This window comes from Pogoniulus pusillus, chromosome 1, assembly GCF_015220805.1.
Source record: "Pogoniulus pusillus isolate bPogPus1 chromosome 1, bPogPus1.pri, whole genome shotgun sequence".
In the NCBI taxonomy this organism is placed as follows: Eukaryota; Metazoa; Chordata; class Aves; order Piciformes; family Lybiidae; genus Pogoniulus; species Pogoniulus pusillus.
The window spans coordinates 31,882,592-31,904,972 of NC_087264.1; the positions used below are offsets into that span (position 1 = coordinate 31,882,592).

General features: G+C 44.1%; 2 protein-coding genes across 3 annotated transcripts in view; both read left to right on the plus strand.

Annotated features, from left to right (window-relative positions):
* The window catches only part of LOC135177589 (formin-1-like), an 83,576-nt gene that overhangs the window by 33,972 nt on the left and 27,223 nt on the right, over window positions 1-22,381 (plus strand). Inside the window, exon 3 of one of the 2 annotated variants that reach the window (XM_064147795.1) lies at window positions 6,917-7,092. In XM_064147795.1, coding sequence (XP_064003865.1) covers window positions 6,917-7,092 — 176 coding nt within the window. Of the gene's footprint in view, window positions 1-6,916; window positions 7,362-22,381 lie in introns of those variants that run through there. The other variant, XM_064147786.1, reaches the window with a different exon arrangement.
* The window catches only part of LOC135177581 (formin-like), a 129,375-nt gene continuing 124,630 nt past the window's right edge, over window positions 17,637-22,381 (plus strand). Inside the window, exons 1-2 of the mRNA XM_064147772.1 lie at window positions 17,637-19,379; window positions 21,499-21,616. Of these exons, the coding sequence (XP_064003842.1) occupies window positions 17,991-19,379; window positions 21,499-21,616 (1,507 nt within the window). The 5' untranslated portion in view covers window positions 17,637-17,990. The remainder of the gene's footprint in view (window positions 19,380-21,498; window positions 21,617-22,381) is intronic.

The following is a 22,381-nucleotide window of genomic DNA, read 5'->3' on the forward strand; positions in this document are numbered from 1 at the left end:
AGTTCTCAGCGTAACTGTGAGAGAAGTAGACACAATTGTTTTTCATTTCACTGCCCGTTATCTAGTTCTGTTACCAAAACATTCCAGCTTGCTTCAAACTAGCACAATCCACCCCTTGTCTACTTCGCTCAAAGTATCGCTGAGAATTATCCAATCTAATCTAAACCAATATTTACACTAAAACAATATATACAAGTTCAGTTCACACTTCAATCAGATGTAGGTGATTCAAAAGCTCAGAACAGGGACTCCCAGGTGATGTTGGGTTCGTGCTCACGTACTGTAGATTCTATCGTAGATTCTCTCAGTGTTGGGCGCCGATGTTACCTAGAACAGAAAACTCCTAACAGCTTGAATTTAAACTCTCTCAGCTAAAGTTAGATTTCTCTGTGGAATACACTGGATTTCACCATTCTCCTGCATTACCCAGTATGTATGACCAGGACCTTCAGCAGTTACCACCCCTCGGACAGGTTTCCCTTCGCCCGAAGGAGAAAATACCCAAACAGTTTTCCCTAACAGATTCTTCTCACGTACAACAGGAACTTTATCACCGTCTACTGTTTGGACCAAATCTGATTGTGCAGGTCCTGCTCTATTTACTGAACCTCTACTATTTACCAACCAAGTAGCTTCTGCTAAATGTTTGTCCCAGTTTTTCAGAGTTCCACCCCCCATGGCCTTTAGGGTGGTTTTCAGCAAACCATTGTAGCGTTCAATCTTCCCTGAAGCTGGTGCATAGTAGGGTATGTGATAGATCCATTCAATACCATGCTCTTTGGCCCAGTTTTTTACAAGATTATTCTTGAAATGAGTACCATTGTCTGACTCAATTCTCTCTGGAGTTCCATGTCTCCACAAGATCTGTCTCTCCAAACCAACAATGGTGTTACGTGCAGTAGCATGTGGAACTGGATAGGTTTCCAACCATCCAGTGCTGGCTTCTACCATCGTTAGCACATACTGCTTGCCAGAACGAGATCGAGGTAAAGTGATGTAGTCAATCTGCCAGGCTTCACCATACTTGTACTTTGACCATCTATCACCATACCATAAGGGTTTGATTCGCTTAGCCTGCTTAATAGCAGCACAAATGTCGCAGTCATAGATGACTTGGGTGATAGCGTCCATAGACAAGTCAATTGACCTATCACGAGCCCATCGGTATGTTCCATCTCTGCCTTGATGTCCAGATGAGTCATGGGCCCACCGAGCTAAGAACAGCTCACCTCGGTGTTTCCAATCAAGGTCAATGTCAAGTTCAGAGTTGGTATCAATTGGGCGCCAATTAAAAATGTGATGGTTTGGGGGTTACCCCGCCCCCCCCACACTTTTGTATTTGCCCCAGCTAACTCAGACGGACCCTGGGAATATAGATGAAGCAATTTATTTACAGCTAGCAGAATTTACAAGCAGCTATTTACAATATATACAGTTATATACAATTATATACAGTTATATACAAAGGATAAACAGTATAAAAGCACAACTCCCCTCCCAGAAACCTAAGTCCCCAGGAGGGGCTTTTAAACCACCCCAACACCTCCCCCGGCCCTCTCAACCTTACCCCAGTTCTCAGGAAGAAAAGAGGTGCAGCCAAGAGGTTAGGGAGCAAGGTTAGTAGGAGCAGGGTTAATGAGATGTGACCAGGTCTAAGGCAAAAGCAAGAGTGAGAAACAAAATGGAGAATGTTTTCTTCTTCTTCCCAGAGTTCTCAGCGTAACTGTGAGAGAAGTAGACACAATTGTTTTTCATTTCACTGCCCGTTATCTAGTTCTGTTACCAAAACATTCCAGCTTGCTTCAAACTAGCACAAATTGTTATATTAAAAATATCATTCTGTGGGCCTCCTCTGGATCTGCTCCATCAGGTCCATGTCCTTCTTATGCTGAGGGCTCCAGAGCTGGATGCAGCACTGCAGGTGAGGTCTCCCCAGAGCAGAGTGGCAAGATCCCCTCTCTCCATCTCTGGCCATGCTGCCTTGGATGCAGCCATTGGTCTTCTGGGCTGGAAGCTCATATTAGTGCTATTAGCTTAGGAGTTTTAATGACTCCATCTCAGGACCTCCTTTGGCATGGGGGTTGGACTTGATATCTCTGGCGATCCCTTCCAGTCCCTAACATCCTGTGATCTTTCCAGATGGATGCAGAAAATAAGTGTAACAAATATTTTTTGTGGGACCTTGCAGGAGAAAATGATCTCACAGATCTTTATGTAAGTGGCTTCTCTAAGTTGACTCTGGCCATTCACAGCACTCAAGAAAATGTGTGTGTTAAAGCAGTGTGGCCACTTGCTAATGGGGTTATAGAGTACAGGAGACACTGCAGGATCACAGGATGTCAGGGGTTGGAAGGGACCCAAAAAGATCATCGAGTCAACTCCCCTGCCAGAGCAGGACCATAGAATCTAGCTCAAGTCACACAGGAATGCACCCAGATAGGCCCTGAAAGTCTCCAGCTGTCAGATCCCCACTATTTCTCTTGAGTTCTTCTAGCCTGGTAACAAAACAGGGGTTTTATCCCCTAAGAGTCAAAAAAGGATGTTAGGAACAAGTTCTGCACTGTGAGTGTAGTGGAACACTGGAACAGGTTGCCTGGGAAGGTGGTTTGGGCCCCATTCCTATAGATACTCAAGGTGAGGCTTGATAGGGCTCTGGGCAACCCAACCTGGTTGAGGATGTCCCTGCTGACTGCAGGGTTGGACTGGATGACCTTTGGAGGTCTCTTCCAACCCAGATCATTCTGTGATTCTATGATATCCCCTAAGGATCAGAAAAATATCCCCCCCCCCCCCCCCCCCATAAATCATCATTTGGTGTGGTGTGATCCTTCTGCCACATTGTCCTAAGCATTTAGTCTGTCTCAGATGCTAAGCAAGGCCCATCACTTTTGTTTCCAGATTTCACGGTGTCTTTCGGGCTGCTGTGTGTCTTCCTGTTGGATAGCAGGCAAAGGAATGTCACATGCAACCTCAGTGAGGAGGAGGAATAGCACAGACTCCCTCATATTATCAGAGTGCAGTTTTCCACTGCTGGATCATATCCACTGTGGTCTAGATATAAATATCAGAGTATTAATTTTCTTGCTGTTGGCAGTGTCCCTGTTATTCCCACAGGCTGTTCTTTTAGTTGTTGCTCCTGGTGCTTTTGCACATTTCTATCCATACTTCATTAATTCCAACCTCATTGCTTATACTAAAAAAACTTTATGTAATAGCATTTGTGCAATGTAGAAGTGGCCTGAGCAATCCCTGCAAATAGATTTGTCAATGCTAGAGCATCTTTTAGCAGGTTTTGACCCTTTAAAGTGTGTTGTAAAAGATGTAGATCATTTAAAATCAATCTCAGTACCTGTATCAGGCTTTGTCACTCGATGCCCACCAAGCCTGTGGTGATTTTGTCATTCTAATAGTCAACAGAAGAATGAAAACCAGTGGGGAAGGGGAAATACTCTAAAAGGCACATGAGAAGAGTAATGTAAACACTTTAAGTCATTAAATAGCTTCTTCAAGTTGTTTAACCTGCTGACATTGTGGTCAAGGACTCTTGCAGCCTGTGTTCCTTGGTGGTTTTTTTTATTTTTGTCTGAAAGAGCTTTAGCTTTCAAGCTTTTTGTCTGGGTTTCCTATATGCTACTTTATTGAGTTTACAGCCATAGCCACAGGTTTCTAAAGACTGTTGCTTGCAAGGTCAAATTTTGCTAGAAAAAAAAGAGATGTAAAGAATTTAAAAATCCATCTCTTCCTCCACATTCTTTGTGGCCTTAGCCAGTGATCTAAGACCAGGTAACCAGTTATAGAAAGAGCCACTCAGATTCCCTGAAGTGGCAGGCAGCAATTCCTGTATTAGGAATGCTTTGTTTTTCTGTAGTAGCTTTGAGTGCAATCTGTAACAGATACGGTAACTACTATGATTGCCTAGAAATTACTTCAGGTAAGGAAAGAAACTTGTATACTGGTTTTGGAAAATGACCTTCTCTTCTCTAGGCTGAGCAGCCCCAACTCTTACAGCTTGTGAGAGTTGTCCAGCCCTCTGATCATTTTTGTGACCCTCCTCTGGACCTGCTCCAGCAGTTCTGTGTCCCTCTTATTCTGGGGCACCACAATTGTTCTCCAGGTGGAGTCTTATGAGAGCAGAAGAGAAGGGCAGAATCATCTCCCTTGTCCTGTTGGTCACACTGCTTTTGATACAGCCCAAGACATAGATGCCTTCTGGGCTGCAAGTGACAACTGTCAGCTCATGTTGAGTTTTTCATCCCCAAGGTGCAGTACTCTAAGTACTCTAAATGTTGCTCTGCTGTTCACACTGTTCAGCTCTGCTGTCAGAACAATACTTTTATATAACCAACTTTGCCACTTGGATTGTTTCAGTTTTGTGGTCCACTTGGTGAAGAAATCTACTTGATTATTTATTTTGGAGCTTTGTTTCTCAGATTTAACCCCTGCTGAAATTTAAAGGCCAACAAAACTTGGCATTCTGAGAGTCCTGAGTGGTGTTCAGAGATTTTAATTTCATTTGCCTTCTTTTGACTTCTTCCAAGAGGCAAGCAGTAAACGCAAGGATCTAATTAACATAAAGCTTTCTTTCCTTTTACTTCACATATAGGAATGTTTATAACATTCCAACCCAAGAGGCAATACAATTGTACATTACAAGGGAGTCGCCAAGCAAAAAAGAGCAACCATTGTATTTTTATGGGGTATGATATAATAAAGTGATCTAGAAAGAAGAGAGTGCAAATAGAAGATTAACATATAGAATGGTCAGGAAACAAAAGCTTAAAAAGACACATAGTTAATAGTGGGCTCATACTTCACTGTGTTGTGCTTAAGCAAACCATCTTCCCACAGGGGGATGTAGGTTGTGACTCAGCCTAATTCCCTGAGCTAACAGAAAAAAATGTTTGAGAAACTTCAATTTTTCTTTTCTTTCCACCCCAAAAGTTATTTTTTCAAGGCATCTGAGAGAACAAAGAGGCTCTCTATAGAGAGAGACTGCTGGGAGAACTACACTGTGTCCCACAAAAACTGCAAAACCGTGGATTCCTCACTGGGCACTTCACAGGACTGCATTATGTGCTAGCTAATATGCCTGCTGGCTGAGTGAAGTGTTGAAAAGGCTTCGTGTGACAAGGATTTGTCACTTATACAAACAAGAGGCATATTTACCTTGTAGAGGTGCAGCATAAGATGCGCAGGGTTTAGGGGATCCTGGATGTGCTGTTTATTGTCATGTCTGATGATAGGATTCTGTCTGTACCCTGGAGGTTTTGATCCCTCATACCTGTAAATTTAACAAGATAAAAGTTGTTTGCTTACACTGGCAAAGTCTTAAAACTTGCTAAGGGAGCATGAAGTACTCCTGCACTTGCTTTGCTGTCCTCCACTCCCCTGTGACAATAGATGGCAGCAAATCTGTATTTGGGCAGTCTGCTTCCTGCAGGCTGTGATCACAGGAGGCACCACCTAGCTGGTATAAACTTGAAAGCCTGGAAGACAGTTTGACAAGCAGTTGGACCTTCTGGGAAGCCTTTTCTTTTTCAGAGACAAAAAAAATAATATGTTGTCAACTCAAACTGGCTAAAGGATAAACATAGAGCTTTTAAATGTCCCTAAGTTTAGCCTGTGGTAGAATGGATCTCTATGTGTACTAGATGAACTTATTTTAAATGTACACTTAGAGATTTAAAAAACATTCATTATACATTTCATGGAGTGGCTCAGGTTGGAAGGGACCTCGGAGCTCATCTATTCCAACCTCCCCACCATAGGCAGGGGCACTTCTCAACTAGGCTTAGCTGCTCAAGGCCTCATCCAGCCTGGCCTTCAGCACCCCCAGGCAGGAGGCAACCGACCCAGGGAGGAGATCTCTTTTCATGTTCCACTGTTCACAGGTGCTGATGGGTCCTTCAGCACAGAAGTGGTTGTATGCTGACTGTGGGTACAGGCGAAGAGTAGTTGGTGGAAAATGGGGTCATCGGCTAGCAGGAATTGGAAGAGAAAGTGGAGAATAGAGGATTGGTTACAGACTTCTCCCAAGTCTGCCAGCAGCAGAATTACCACCAGTTAACACAGCAGTGCATAGAATTGATTTTCAGCAAAAGCTGCATCTCTGCAGCTGAGGGAGGTTCTTCTTTTTCCTGTGGCCCAGAAAGCATTTGGCAGGGCTGAGTGTTCTTAACTGTGCCACAGTTGATTATGGGAAATAGCAGCTGCTTCAAGAAGCACTCTCAATGTGACCTCTTCCTACAGCTCTCTGTCACTTGTGAAGCAAGTAAAGTTATTAGAGAAGCCACATTATGGATAAAATTCACTGCCAGATGGGACTTTTCTCTTTAGCAGTACCTAACCTAGAACAGACATCTCAAAACTGAGGGAACAGCTAAAAATAATTGATTCAGACTGACTGTGGAATGAACTCATCATCAAGCTTTGAAGTACTGGAGGTAGTGCTCAGTGGGGTGGGCAAACAGTGATAGGTAATTACAAAATCAAATGAATCCCCAAAGGAGGCTAATCAATCTGGAGAGCTTCTGTAACTTAATTTTATGCTACCTTGGAAATGTCTACCAAGCACACTGAGGAGGGCAAGTAAGAGGGTCCTGGCAGAGGAGGTAAAAGCTGAAGCACCTTACCTGTGAGTCTGTGTATGTGGAAAAGACAAGCAGCTCATTTATTTCTTCTGGCTAGATCACTCCTTCCAAAAATAAGTGCAAAAATATTGGTTTTGACTGAAAAAAGTCCAAGTGTGTGCTCACGTGTGCCATTCTGGTTTGTTTTAAGCAAGCAGGAGAACTTTAAGTGAGGCTCTTGGTGGTGTATAGCAGAATTTCATTCAGATAGAGCTTTCTAGGTGCAGGGGTTCTCTGCAGATGTATACAATGATTTCATTTCATTTCATTTCACTTCCACATTCCAGCAGAGTCTGCTTTAAAGGATGACTTCACTGAACAGCTGACTAATTTGGATATGGCAAACAAAGATGAAGACACTTGGGTTTTGGATTGCAGATTGGGGCACTCAAACCCATTTGCTCATACAAATGAGAGAGAGAAGATCAACAGAAATGTGTTGCATTTGAGCCTGGAACTGAATGTGAGTAGGACTCTATTCGTGCTCTATTGGCTTTCAACCAACATTTATTATATGCATTTACATTGCTGGTGTGTCTAAAACCATGTTCCAAAGTATCTGACAAGCTGGGTGGTGTTCCAGATGGTTTGTGAGTCCATGTGGCCTATGTGCACCTCAGCCCCAGAACGTTCTTAAGGCTGTGTAAATAGATGAAGATACATCATGTGTCTGCTCTAAAATCGTGAGGGAGGTTTAACTGAAATCAGGTGGAAATGGATTGCCAGAACTATCAACTCTGTGACAGTGAGTGTTAAGAGCAGGTACCAGGAAAATCATAGAATCATCCAGGATGGAAAAAGGCCTTTAGATCATTAGGTCCAACCATGAAGCCTATTCTGTCAAGGTCACCACTAAACCACATCACAAAGCACCACATCTAAATAACCTTTAAATACCTTCAGGGATGGGGACTCCATCACCTCCCTGGGCAGCCTGTTCCAATACCTGACCACTCATGAAAAATTCTTCCTGATGTCCAGGCTAAACCTCCACTGATGCAGCTTGAGGCTGTTCCCTCTTGTTCTATCACTACTGACCTGTGAGAAGAGACCAGCATCAAACTCTCTATTTTGTCCTTTCAGGCAGCTGCAGAGTGTGATGAGGTCTCCCCTCAGCTTCCTTTTCCTTACACAGAACAATCTCAGTTCCCTCAGCTGCTCTCCACCAGCCTCATTCTCTAGGCCCTCACCAGCTCAGCTGCTCTTCCTCTCCAGTCCCTCAATGTCTTTCTTTTATTGAGGTGCCCAAAACTGACCCCAGCCCTTGGGTGGCCTCACCACTGCTAAGTGCAGGGAGACAATCCCCACCCTGCTCCTGCTGGCCACACCACTGTTGATTCAGCCCAGGCTGCCTTTGGCTTTCTTAGCGCTCTGGGCACACTGCTGGCTCATCTTCAGCTGCTTGTCCCTTAGAACCCCTTGGTCCCTTTTTGCAGGACTACTTTCCAGCCACACTTCCCCAAGCCTGGAGTCTTGCATGGGGTTTTTGTGGCCCAGGAGCTGGCATTTGGCCTTGTTGAAGCTCATTCCATTGACCTCTGCCCATTGATCCAATTTAAGTGTTTCTGTAGAGCCTCGCTACACTCAGGCAGATCAAGTCTCATCTAACTTGGTGTCCTCTGCCAACTTACTAATGGTGTGCTCCTACTCCTCACCAAGACCATCAATAAAGATGTTAAGCAGCAGGGGTTCTAATGCTGAGCCCTAATGACCACCATTTACCACCACTGAGCACCACCCTTTAGGCCCACCCAGTTTGATGCAGCCAAGCCTGTGCTGCTCCAAGTCATGACCAGGCACATTTTTTTTCATGATAATTCCATGGGTAACAGTGTCAAAGGCTTCATGGAAGTCCAGTTAGACAATATCCACAGCCTTTCCCTCATCCACTAGGTGGGTCATCTTATTGACCAGGTTGTGCCTGTGGACACCAGCATGTGTGTGTGCCTGTGTGCCTGTGTGCCTGTGCTGGGAGCTATGCTGCTGCTTCTCAGGGTTTTGGAGGAATCACAAAATGGCTTAAGTTAGAAGAGACCTTAGAGATCATCTACACCAACCTCCCTGCCATGGCACTGGAGTCAGACTGGCTGTGAATTTGACAAGAGAAGATTCTAAGCTTCCTGGGGTACAAGACATTGAAGATTCAGATGGGAACCTGAGTTAACCACAGTGTGAGACACTTGCTCAATGTGTGTCAGCCTGATTGTGGTAGAAATGAATAATAGGCTATTAATTATTAATATTAACATGAATATTAAGTTTATTATTAATATTTTAAAACAAGGAAATTCCCTGAGATTCTTTGGATTTTTGGTCGACAGGAAGGAGTTGCACAGAGGGTATTTATAAATGCAGAATTAAGCAGTTTGAACAATCAGAACTTGGAAAAATAGGAACACAAAACAAGGAAAGTTCTAACTATGCTCATGGAGCCTTAGCATTAATTGCAGCAGATGCACTCATGATGCTTTGGTCCCTGAGTAATTCTGCTGTACAAAGATGCTTACAAAACCCACGATAATGATCCCGGGGTAAAATGCAAAATATTACAGGCAGAGGGAAGGAGAGAACAACCAAGTTGCTGCTGAGCTGGTGCAAGCTGCAAGCACCTGACTGTTGTGATTCCCAGCTAATGAGCCACGAATGAGGTGCTGCTGCTGGTGAAGGGTCAGGGCAGAAATTTGGTTTCTAAATCACTCCCCATTAAATACATCATTTTGAAAACGAAACTGGCCAATAGGCACCAATATCATTGTTCTGGCCAATGAATTCAAAGCTTCGTGCCTCCTGTGACCATGCAGGCACCTTGAGGGGCAGCACAAGACACCTGACACGTGGTGCTAAGCCCCTAACCCTCAAAGCTTTGCTGCTCCATTGTTTGCTCATTCTACTCAACTCTCAGACCGCAACAGGAGGAGGAGAGCAAGGGTTAAACCGACCTGGCAGGATTTATGCCCTACCAGGACACTGATCCAGCTGGCAGTGCTCATATGCTCCTGTGATGAGCAGTAACCAGCCTAAAGATAACAGAAAGTTAGGGGTTGGAACAGGTTGCTAGAGATCATCCAGTCCAACCCCCTGCCAAAGCAGGGTCACCTAGGGCAGGTCGCACAGGAACACATCCAGGTGGGTTTGGAAAGTCTCCAGAGGAGACTCCACAACCTCTCTGGGCAGCCTGCTCCAAGCCTCACCATACAGAAGTGTCTCCTCATGTTGAAGTGGAACCTCCTGTTTCCAGCTTGTACCTGTTGTTCCTTGCCCTGTCACTGGGCACCACCAAACAGAGCCTGGCACCTTTATCTTGACATCCACCCCTCAGGTATGTACAGACACTGATTAGCTCACCTCTCAGCTTTCTCTTCTCCAGTCTAAACAAGAGATTTGGCTGGAATACTCACATTGGAGGAAGAAGGGAACAAAGTATAGTGGAATAGGAAGGAAAGAGGCAGGCATGGTTGAAAGAAGATTCTTTAAAGACTAAACTACATAATAAAGTTGTGCCAAGAACTTGAAGCTGTGTAACAGTGACATCTTTTGGTAGAAATGCCAGAATTACCTTAGTTCATTTAAGAAGGTTTTTAATGATGCCTGCACTCCCTGCTTCTATTCTCTTGAGCTTGTTATAAAATTGATTTATTTTCTAACACACTTTCCCTAAAATAATTAGTTAGAATGTTGTTACAGTGCTGAGAAGGTATAGGTCTATCCCTGCAATAAAGTGGTGGTGTCATTCTGCTCCCTGAAGCACAACTTCAACCCATTTCCTCTTGTCCTATTGTGGGTTACCTGGGAGAAGAGACCAACTCCAACCTCCTCTCAGGTGGCTGTAAAGAGTATGATGAGATTCTGGACCAAAAAGCAGATTTGTTTTTAAATCACTTTTTTTCCCTAAAGGAATAAACCAAATTTTGATTAGTTTGGATTCATGAATATTAACCACACTGCTGCAGTAAAGGCTGTCACATCATTCACAATTGGTATTAATTGCCTAAGTGAATGTTACTCAAAATGTTGCTGAAAAGAATGTTAGACTGGATCTCAGGAAGAAGCTCTTCAGTAGGAGGGTGGTGAGACTCTGGCATAGGCTGCCCAAGGAGGCTGTGGCTGCCTCCTGCCTGGGGGTGTTGAAGGCCAGGCTGGATGAGACCTTGAGCAACTGAGTCTAGTTGAGAGGTGTCCCTGCTCGTGGTGGGGAGGTTGGAATTGATGAGCTCTGAGGTCCCTTCCAACCTGAGCCATTCCATGAATTTTTCAGTGCAGAATATGTGTAGCACCCATAAACAGGTGTATTAACTGTATTTCACAGTGCAGTGGGGCAGGAGGAGTTCCAAATTAAAAGCCATTTAAACAATAATTTAAGCAAAATAAGAGACATCTTCCAATAGCAAGCAGTTTGATTCCATTTTTCTTACTCTTTTTATTAAGCAATATTTTCTGTCTAAACACCTAATTAATTAAGGAAGGGGAAATATTTCAGTTGTAGTCAACAAGGGACAATATTTATTCCACTGTTTCTAAAAGATGGAGAACAAATTTCTATCAAAAAAGGGCTTCTCAGCATGGGCTGATGCTGTAGAACACTTTATCCTCCACTTCACTCCATGGGATTCTCTTGAAAGTCTTTCAGGATAGAACCCTGAGTGAATTACTTACAGATCTTGAGGACTATTTTTTTGCCTTCAAAATGAGTCCAGTTGTATGAGAAGGGATTGGAGCAGGAGCTCCCAAAAGAATGGGAGTAAAAGGCTGTTACTGATCCTGCCACCGGAGGCCATTTGCACTGCAGCACTGCTGCAAGCAGTCTTTAAGAGAGATAATCGCCAAAAATAGAGAAGATATACGGAGAGATGGAAGATAACAAAGCCAAATAGAAATGCAACTCCACCCTGTTGTTTTTACAGCATTTTATTGCAGATTACAGAAAAAAGGAAACCATAAATGGGATGTGAAAATGCAGCTAAAATAACTATTAATGGCTAGCAATTACTTATGGAATGGAATGGCTTGGAAGGGACCTCCAAAAGTCATCTACAGGCATCAGGGACATCCTCAACTAGATCAGGCTGCCCAGAGAGAGCCTTGTCAAGTCTCACCTTGAATATCTCCAGGGATGGGGCCTAAACCACCTCTCTGGGCAACCTGTTGCAGCTTTCCAGTACCCTCATGGCGCAGAACTTGTTCCTTACATCCAATCTAAATCTGCTTTTCTCTCATTTCAAACCATTGTCCTCGTCCTATCACCATAGGCCTTTTGCAAACAGTCTTTCTCCATCCTTCTTGGAGGCCCTCTGAGGTACTGGCAGGCTGCTATTAGGTTTCTCCCTGAAGCATTCTCTTCTCCAGGACGAACAACCTCAGCTCTCTCGGCCTGATCTCTCAGCAGAGGTGCTCCAACCCCCTGATAATGTTTGTGGCTTCCCTTTGGAACCGAAGTAATTCTGCTGAACTTGATGGCATGATTAAGTAGATTTTATTTTCTGATTTTTTTTCAAATTCATCCCTCTAAACTATCTTATGCTGTGGATGGAGAACAAGAGGCCAGTTGGAATGAAAAGAAAGTGAAAATATGGGTACTTAGAAGAGGAAGGCACAAAGGGAAGGGATTAAAAATTGATCTCCATTCTTTGTTACACTAAGTGCTGGCCTCTGTGCTTTCCTGCACAAAGCTCTTACTCAGTTTACTAAAACAGCTTACAGTGATCTTTTGTTCTCTCTCCTTGCTTCTTGGATGTGTGCTGATTTTAACCAGGAGATAGCCTGCACATCTTTCCTACAAATTCTGCCTCAGCACTAGCATGGTTTTGTTGCACAGGGTGGGTTTTACAGGCTAGATGTTCCATAGACTGATTGCATGCAACGTGCATGCCTTCAGAATCCTAGATCGGCTTGCTTAATGTCCCTTCTGCTCTGCTCATTCCCTTAACATCATCTAATGCTGGAGTTTGAGAAGAATTACCGTAGCTATGCTTCTGTCACTACAGCTACACTTAACTGCTTACATTCCAAGTGATTGTGTTGCTGATACCCAGCTCCTCACACCACAGGAAAGTTGCTCACATAATGGTTAATAGTGGGAGGTAACAGGGCTAAAAATAACCAGGAAAATCCAGGACGTCCAGGTTTTCTTCCATGTTCTCTGCCTTTTTCCTCTCTTAGAGCATTTAAAGAGTTAAAATTCTAAGCATAAAAGGAGCTAAGCAGCTGGGGAGACAGAGGGAAGAAGCAGGAGAGTGTTAAGATCATTATCATGGCTGGGGACAGGGCAGAGGGCAGGACTGTCAGCTGAGCTTCAGATCGCTTCAAACTGCCTGAGCCACAGCCACAGCCTGCTGCTTCACCTGCCCCTTCTGAAGCTTGGCACAGTTCTTGCGTGTTGGATTGTAAGGGTCTGTGCAAGAAATTATGCCAGTTGTCATTGGTTGAAATCTTTTTATGTTAAAAACACTCAGAGTTTGTTTCCTGTACGATTCAGCTACTTTGACTATTTGTCTTCATGCTCTTGTCATGTTTCTCTGGTTTGCTGTTACAGAGATCTGAAGAGGAAATCTGAGTAGATAGGGGCTCAGGAAACCTTGAGCCCTGCCATATGAGAGTGATAGAAACGAGATTACTTTATCTTATTGCCTTGTTTTCTTCAAAGCTCATTTTAAAGCCTACCTTAGGAGCTCTTAGACACCTGAAGAACAGCAGTGGAGAAAGCAGTAGGTGTGACTTCTGCCTGGGATGAAATGTAGGTCAGAAAGGGCGTGGATTATTAAATGTGCTTTAAACAGTAAGGAATGATTGTCCTGTTGTATTGTTAGAGCACTGACTGCCCTCAGAGTTGCTGTGCCAGGTTTTAGAGGCTTTTCTGGGGCTCTGGAGAGTTGTCAGTTTTAGGGAAGAAACAGCCTGGTAATGTTACCACAACTGTTGTTTTTTTTTTTTTTTCCTAGAGATTTTGGAGTTGTTTCTTCCTTCAGGTGCAGGATTGCAGCCTGTTGAGAGAGGCTTTCCTTAGGAGCTAGATCCACCCAGCATTAAAGCACTGTTGGCAACAAACTGGATCTATCTCATTTGCACAACAAGGTGATAGGTTCCTTCTCCTGTAGAAATATGAAGGGCACATTCCCATGTGTGTGTTTTTGCACAGAAACAGTACCAAAGTGTGCTTCATTATCAGAACTGCCCACTGTGATGATATCCTCATACCTCTGCTGTGAGGTTAGGCTGAGGGAACTGGGATTGTTCAGCCTGCAGAAGAGAACACTCTGAGGGGACCTTATTACTGCCTTCCAGTACCTGAAGGGATCCTACAGCAAGGCTGGAGAGAGACTTTTCATTAGGGTATCTAGAGACAGGATGAGAGGGAATGGATTTAAATTAAAGGAGAACAGGTTTAGATTGGATCTTAGGAAGAAATTCTTCACTACAAAGGTGTCAAGATTCTGGAAGGGATTATCCAGAGAGGTTGTGGCTGCCTCCTCTCTGAAGATGTTCAGGGCCAGGTTGGATGAGGCCCTGAGTAACCTGGTCTAGCTGAGAGCTGTTCTGCCTGTGGCAGGGAGATTGGATTACCTGATCTCTCGGGTCTTTTCCAGCCATTCTATGATTCTATGAAACTGCAAGAAATCAATCTTTACAGAAGTGTTATTTGAGGCTGGGGGGTTTGTGGTTTGACTGCACAGTGACATTGAGAGACTGGCTGGTGTTCAGCTTTTGGACATGTCTCCAGGGGCAGATACAAAGAGCTCCTTTGTTCATACTAACGTTCAAAAAGATTGAAAGATTCTTCTTGCTTCTTAGAGATCATTATCAAAAGAAGAGACCACCTAGAAAGCAGGATAATCTTCTGCAGGCCTGTGAGATTACCTCTGGGTTTATAAGGTGTATTTCTACATCTGGAGTTAGAATTATTCAATGTTCAGCTCTTTAAGGCATCTCAATCCCATAGAATTACAGGATGGCTCAGGTTGGAAGGGATCTCAGAGCTCATCTGCTCCAACTTCCCCACCATGGGCAGGGGACACCTCTCAACTAGACTCAGCTGCTCAAGGCCTCATCCAACCTGGCCTTCGACACTCTCAGGCAGGAAGCAGCCAAAGCCTCCCCGAGCAGCCTGTGCCAGAGTCTCACTGCCCTCCTACTGAAGAGCTTCTTCTGCAGCTGCAGTCTATATCTGCTCTGCCTCAGCTTCAAACCATTGCCCCTTGTCCTGTCTCTAGACACCTTGATGAAAAGTCCCTCTGCAGCCTTCCTGCAGGATCCCTTCACGTACGGGCAGGCAGTTCTAAGGCCCCCTGGAGTCCTCTCCAGGCTGCACAACCCCAGCTCCCTCAACCTGGCCTGACACTCAAAGCATCAATCCTTTTCACTGTAATTTGGTCGTTGTCTCACAAACTTTGTTGGGATGTTGTGTAGTAAATTGTGGATTTCTTGCTTTCAAGTCCCTGTTTAAAGCAGATTTCTCCTCTCTACTGTGAAAATCTTAAATATGAAGCTAGTGACCTTTCCCAGTAGCCTGCTTATGTGCAGTATTCATAGGACTGTTGCAGCTTGGTGCTCTTTAGATTACTACAGTTTTATTCTAAGTCTGGGTTGTCTTTAATATAAACAGAGAAATAAATATTCTCTCATAATCTGCATAAATATAATTAGTTTAAAAGGTACCATGAAGCTCCTCATAGAGGTATAGCTATTCTTGAAAAGAATGTGTTTATCCATCAGGAATTAATGAACCCCCCCCCCAGATAAATAGGTACATAGATAAATAAGCAAGGCACAGCCACAGAAATTACCAGCACAATAAAAAATTAGGCTTGTGGTTGAACATAAAAATAGATGTAAATTTAAATGTAGAACACTTTGGTTTAGCAGGGGTCTCTTTGCTCCAGGTTTGTCATAAAACAGAGTTTGGAAGTGCTGTAGATTTGCTTCCAGGAAGTCTCCTCTTAGAGGAAATCACCAGTGCTGAGGCTGATGCCTTCCACTTGTTTTATTACACCTGGGATTACAAGAACAAATTGCCACAGGGAGTGACAAAGACTCTGTCTCTTTCCACTCTGTTTCTTTCCTTTTCTGATACTAATATATATCAAGTCTAGAAAAGGGAGTGAGCCATGAATTATTGGTCATTGCTTTCTCAGCATAGTGGAGAGGCAAGACCAGAGTTTGCTACAGGTCTTGGCAGGCAGTGAGGCAGAGGATGTTGTTTGGTGGTAAACAACAGACAAAGATGGGAATGGTCCCAGTGTCCTTTGCCTGTAGGTGAGCCCTGTCGTTGAAAAGGGGCTTTTAAACTTCATCTGAGACCTTAGTTGCACAATCTGATGTCCAGGAAACTTCCTGCAGTAGATATAAGACTTTTGCTGTTGACTTAATGGTCTTTTGTAGTATAGTGCAAAGATAAACACAGGATTTTGTACAGCCTAAATTCTTAGAACTTACCTCCAAAGTTAAATATGCTGGGATACTTTGTCATGGGTTGTTGGCTGTAATATTCAGTTTGTCAGTCAGCGTTTTGTGGTGCTTTGGGACACTGCTGTGACCTGCAGCTGGTTTCCCTGTGAAGGGCAGCTTTCCCCACATTGCTTGTTTACAGTTAATCATAGATTCATAAAATAGTTTAGGGTGGAGGGGACGTTAAAGATCATCCAGTTCCAAAACCCTGCCACAGGCAGGGACACTTCCCACTAGCCTAAGTTGCTCAAGGCCTCATCAAACCTGGCCTTGAACACCTCCAGGGAGGAGGCAACCACAGCCTCCCTGGGCAAACTGTCCCAGCGTCTCACCACTCTCACTGTAAAAAACTTCTTCTTAACCGCCAGTCTAAGTCTGCTCTCCTCAAGCTTCAAACCATTCCTTCTCATCCTATCACTACAAACTCTTGTCGAAGTCCCCTGCCAGCTTTGTTGTAGCTCCCTACATCCCAGCTAAATGGCTGGCTGGGGAGTGCCCCTCTAACTGGAGTGCAAGAAAAGTATCTTTGAATTTCCAGGGTACCAGTGTGGAAATCTGACCAAACAAATTTCTTCAGAGCCAGGGAATAGTAAGAATATAAATTCCTGCACATGTGCAGTCTCTGTAGTTTCAAAAGTAAGGAACAAAAGTGAAGTCTTTTGGCTGGAATCTGCCCTAAATGTTACTGACTTTTTTAATGTTTTAAGTGCTGGTAAGTATTTTGTACCTTTATTTATGTGCATGTCATGGAGGAAAAAAATAGCATATTATCCCTGCTAGCTTTTGTTAATTGTGAATTACAGTGTCTGGTCTTATGCAGCTGAGTGGTTTTGCCAGGAGCGACTAAACCAAATCCTACACATTACACCATGGCCACGGTGCTGCAGAGAGAGGTGAAAGGTATAAAACCAAATGTCAGCAGAGGCTGCGCTGGTTTGAAACCATGCCAGCTTGGGTGGCCAGCCTGCCTGATTGCTAAACAGTTAACTTGGCATTCCTGAGGGATGGCTGTGTACCCTGCCCACCCAAACAGCTCCCAGTCACTGGGTGTGGCGCCAGGCTTTGATAAGTACCTGTGCACAGTTCACCGTGCTGTGCAGAGCGAGGACAGCAGTAACATGAAACCAGTCCTGTGGGTTTTTGTTCGTAGCCCTGGAGGCTGAAATCTGCATTCCAGATGAAACCTGCAGCACATCGGAAGGGAACTTCTTTTTTTTCCTGCTTTCTTCAGCTCCGAACTTGCTCAGTCCGTCCGGGAACTGGGGGCTCTTCGCAGGCACTGGAAGCTTCGGATTTGCAACTTGAGGTTTCCATTTGACTTTTTTTTTTTGTGACTATGGATTTACCAAGGAAGATCTTTGTCCAAGCCGGAAGCCTGCGCAAAAGAGTCCGTCGGGAATTTTCTGCCGAGAGGCAGTGGCAGCTCGGGCAGCGGGACAAGGAAGTAGCGAAGTAGCAGCGTGCCCTGCTGCGGGCGGGAGGCCGCTCCGTGCGAGCGCTCTGCACTCGGGAGCACGTAGGAAGTGCTGTGCAGCCAGTCGGAGCGCAGCACCCCGGCAGCCACCATTGGGCGACTTTTCGGCCGAGATTAGTGTGCTGGCACAGCGGCCGCCACAAAAAAGCCCTTTGTGCGAGGGAGCAAGGCACCGGCGCTGCCCAGGACTTTGTTTACGGTGGGTCTTTGTGCTGCTCCCGGGGCAGAGTCTGGAGACCCGAGGGCCGCCTCGCTGCCAGCCGCAGCGCTGAGGGCAGAAGGAGGGGCAGGGTGCCCCGGGGGAGCCTGGCTGCCTTCGCAGGGCCGGGCAGCGCTGCTTGTCGCGGTGCCCCGAGCGAGCTCAGTCTGTGGCTGAATGCCTGTAGTAAGTATTTGTTTTGCAGCTGGTAGCACTGCTAGCAGGGAACTTCTTCCCTGCTTCACACACCATGGAAGAAGAAAATGGGGTGCCTGAGAGTAGTGAGCGTTTGGAGCTGGAGACTGCAGCAGTCAAGGAAGTTGAGCTTTTCACTACTTTTTCTGTGAAAACGCTTTTTGGATTGACAGCTAAAATTGACTCTACAACTTCCAAAGAAGATACAACAGTGCTTAAAGCATTTCAACCTTTGCACCCCAGTGTCAACACCCAGGCTAGCATCTGGCACGTGAGGAATGATAATGATGGCAGTGAGGGCTCAGAAAATCAGCACCCAGTGAATAGTACCAGTGGCCAAGCTGACCCCATGGCTGGCAGGCAAACTGACCTGGACCTGGACTTAGCTGAACAAAATGAATTACTTCTTCACCATCTGAGGTGCGTACAGGCGTCTTTGTCTGAATCTGACAATGATGACAAGGACGCCATTCTTGTGCAGGGGACTTTGGTTCATACAACAAGCGATACAGAATCGGACGCGGAGAGTAAGGATCTAGACACCGACGCAAACAGCGCAAGCGATTTGGGGCTGGATAATGCTGCTGTGTCTGCTGAGGCTTTGGGTGATAACAATCAACATAAAGAAGACTCAGAAGGGCACAGCAACAGCGATGCCACTGTATCTGTGGATACAGATGACATTGAGTTACACCCAACACTTTCTGAGCAGCTCCCAGATGAGATGGATGGTATTCTGGAGCATGACTCCTGTGGCAGAGACAGACTATTAATGGACGAGCAGTTCAGTCGCTTGCTTGCTACAGGGGAATGCCCTCCAGAACTTCTACCTGAGGAACAAAGACCTTCAGCTGATAATACCTTGCTCCAAAAAACAGCGCTGGCTGAAAAGACTTTCCAGCTGCCTGCTTTCTTCAGTGGACTACGTGTGAGGAAAAAGGGACTAACCACAGAGTATGGGGAAACTGTTACAGAAATTAAACCAAGGGAGAACGATTTAGCGCTGCTCAAATTACGCCAGCCAGTTAAGAAATCCAGTGTTACGTCAGGTTTGACCACTAAAAGAAGATCAGCTGAACCTAAAGCGAGTCCTACTTTCCTGGAACAGCTCTCACACTTGTTAAACATAGACGTCTCCAAGAATGAAGGCAGAGCTGAGGACTCTGCTGAGGGATCTGGGGAGACCGAGGACAGCGATGAGGCTCCGGAGAACAAAGCCTCCAGCAAAACAGAGCCACGGTTTCCCTCCGAGGAAGTAAAGTCAAGCCCTGCTGAATCTGCATTGGAGGTCTTCAAAGCTTTGTTCACACGGCCTCCTAAAAAAGAATCGACCGCGGATACTTCAGAGCTGGAAGCCATAAAGCGCAAAATGAGGCATGAAAAAGAGTACTTGAAAGCTGTCTTTGAAAGATCAAAACCTGGGGATGGACCAGCAGACAAGTCTGTAGGTTGAATTGCTTTTTTCTTCCTAAGACGTGGAGGTAGATGGATTTAAAACAAAAGAAAAAGAATAATTTATTGTTTAAAAATGATTGGTGGGAAGTTAAGGGCTTAAGTGTCAGGAATCTGCTCTTGGCAATCTGAACTTTTGGATTCCCAGCTGAAGAAATGTTCTTGCTAATTTGTCCAAATTCTTGGGCATCTACAATTGTAAGAGGATTCAGTGAGGACTGGTGATAGTCACAACCTGTAGGAAGCCAGAGCTTTAAAAATCAGAAACTGCTTTTTAAAGATCACTGCAAACCAATTGCCTATATGTTAAGGATAGCTTTAAATCACTTTGGTGCTGCAAATACCGACTGTGGCATTATTTAATATTTTCCCAAGCTGTGAGTTATTTTTTTTTCTTTAATTGAGTTTTTTATTGTTGGAGGTAATATTTAAGTTTACCTTTAGAAAGGAATATTTTTAAGGTAACAGTTGATAAAAGAAATTACTAATAATTTAACTCATTTTGTTCAGGACAGAGAATGTAATATATTTTTTTTTTCCCTTCCATGTTTACATGGCTTTGCAAATACTGATAAGAATTTTTAGCTGAGTATAACTTGGTGTTTCCAATTAAACAATTCAAGTTATAGATTAATACAAGCATTTACAAGGTTAATAGTTTCAGACATGCAGAGATTTAGTGTATTTTAAAGAATGAATTCTAAAAAAAAAATCTAGGCTAAGTTTTCATAGATAAGTTGAGTGTTAATTTGAACTCTGAAATTATATCAGTAACCCTAAATTCAAACAAATAATGGCCCTACTTTGAACCAAGTAGTCTTACATTGAACCAAATAGTCCTAAATTCAAACAACCCTAAATTCAAGTAACTAACCCTAAATCCAAACAGCTGCATCTTTGGCAGATAGAATCAGTCCACAAGATTGTTGTTGATCCAAAGGGGGGATTAATCTGAATCATTATATTTGCAGGATTGGACCCTAAGCCTGGGGCTCCTCAGTGACTTTGGTTTGTTGTGCTCTCTTTCTTGCATGAAATTAAAAACTTTGCAGAACTCTTGCCTAACATCTGGGTGGACTGATAATACCAGTTTGTAGTAAATTACCTGTGGGGAGAAGGGAAGAGGCACTTGTTGGCTGTGGTGTGCACAGCAATTGCAGTCTGCGCCTGCCCTTCCCATTCCTGCCCTGCTTCTTCCTGCTGACACCATCCCCGTTCTGGCGTCAGCTACAGCAAACCTGGCTGTAGAGCTGTCACCACAGCTGACAGCACAGGAGGCGGCAGGAGTGGCTTTTATAAGTGTCTGCTTAATGTCTGCTCTAGTACAAGGCTGCTTTTTCTGGGGGCAAAGCCGGAGTCAAAGGATCTTGCCTTTGCTTTTCCCATACTGTTTGCAGGACCACTTTCCTGGAGGGATTTGCTGCTGCTGCAGTTGTGTCTGTGCAAGTTTACTCCTAGTAGCATTTTGTAAATCAGATGGTAGAAATTCTGGAGATGTAAATAAAAAAACAACAAGCCAAACCCAAAAAAGCTAAAACATAAGACTCTAAAAAAAATGCTCGTTTAGTGAGTCCTCCTCCATTTTAAAGGGTTATTTAGCCCGTTTAAAGGGTTCTGTTAGCATTCCAATTGACAGTGCAGGCCCATTAACAGCTGCAGAAGCACTTTGATGTGGCAGCATTATGTGGTAGGTGGACTGAGCAAGCTGCTGGGGGTGGGGCAGGAATTTCATAAACTAGCTCTGCTTCCAGAAAATTACATTGTCAAATGATGTCTTAGGTAAATCACATTGATGTTTACTTGTGAGAAGAGCCCACATGGGTCTTTCGAGTCTGGAAAAAATCCCTTAGTATTCTTGAGCCACCTGTATAGTTCACCAAGGGATAGACAGCTTTGCGTGTTGCTGTGGAAAGGTACAACAAATCATGATGTTAATTTCCTCCTCAAAATCATTTTCCTACACTGATTTCTTTATATCTCTTCCAACACTGTTTCAATAAAGTAATACAGATAACCATTCCAGAGTAAACATGTAGCTGAGTGTGGTAGTTGCTGCTTTGGAATCCACTGATACTTAAGACTTTAATTTTTCTCTTGCATGATTTTAACAGCCTGACCTGAGTCCCTCAGAGCAAGATGACAAGACTCCAGGGAGACTCCAGACTGTCTGGCCGCCACCGAAAGCAGAGCATGAAGAAGTAAAAGTAGGATTAAAGTACACAGAAGCAGGTAAAACAAAGAGGTGAAACATGCAGGAATTGGTTTCTGACGTTTTTATCTTGTTTAATAGAGAGATGGTGATAAGTCACAATATTGTCTTATCTGGACAAGCAGACTGTGTTTTGGATGTGTTGTTTACTGCTGTTTGTTAAGCAGCTGTTTTTTAAATGTAAATGGCTAAATTTCTTCTGAAATCTAAATGTGTACCTATACAAATTCATGAGGAAGGAAGAGAGGAGGTTTTGGCAAATCAGGTTATCCACTTCTGATGGGATTCAAAGCAAATGAGTGACAGAGTAGTGAACAGATGGACACCCGGCTGCCCTTTCCGTTGCCTTAAAATGTGGAAGGCAGGGACCTGCCAGACTCTAGTCTAGCTGCAGATTTTCTTCAGGTAGTGTCCAGAGAAGTGGTGAATGCCACTGTTGCAGCTTGCCACACTCCTGTCTGCTCAGGTGGCTCTTAGCTGGTCTTACACTCATGGATGAGGGGGGATGTCTGAAGCACAAGGCTAACTAGTTACCAGCTAAGCTCTCCGCACAATAATAACTTCCTCATCTTTTTATTATTTAGATAAATACTTACACAACTTATTTACAGGAAGAAAAGTGGTTATTGTAGCCACTGCACCTCTGATTCAAATTTGTGCTCTTAAATATAAAACAGGAAGTATGTGTTACTCAGAATTAGTCATCAAGAGTGGAATTGCCTGAAATACCAAAATGAAAGACAACAGAGCAGCTGTTCTGTGGAGAGTTGAGAAATACCACCTAG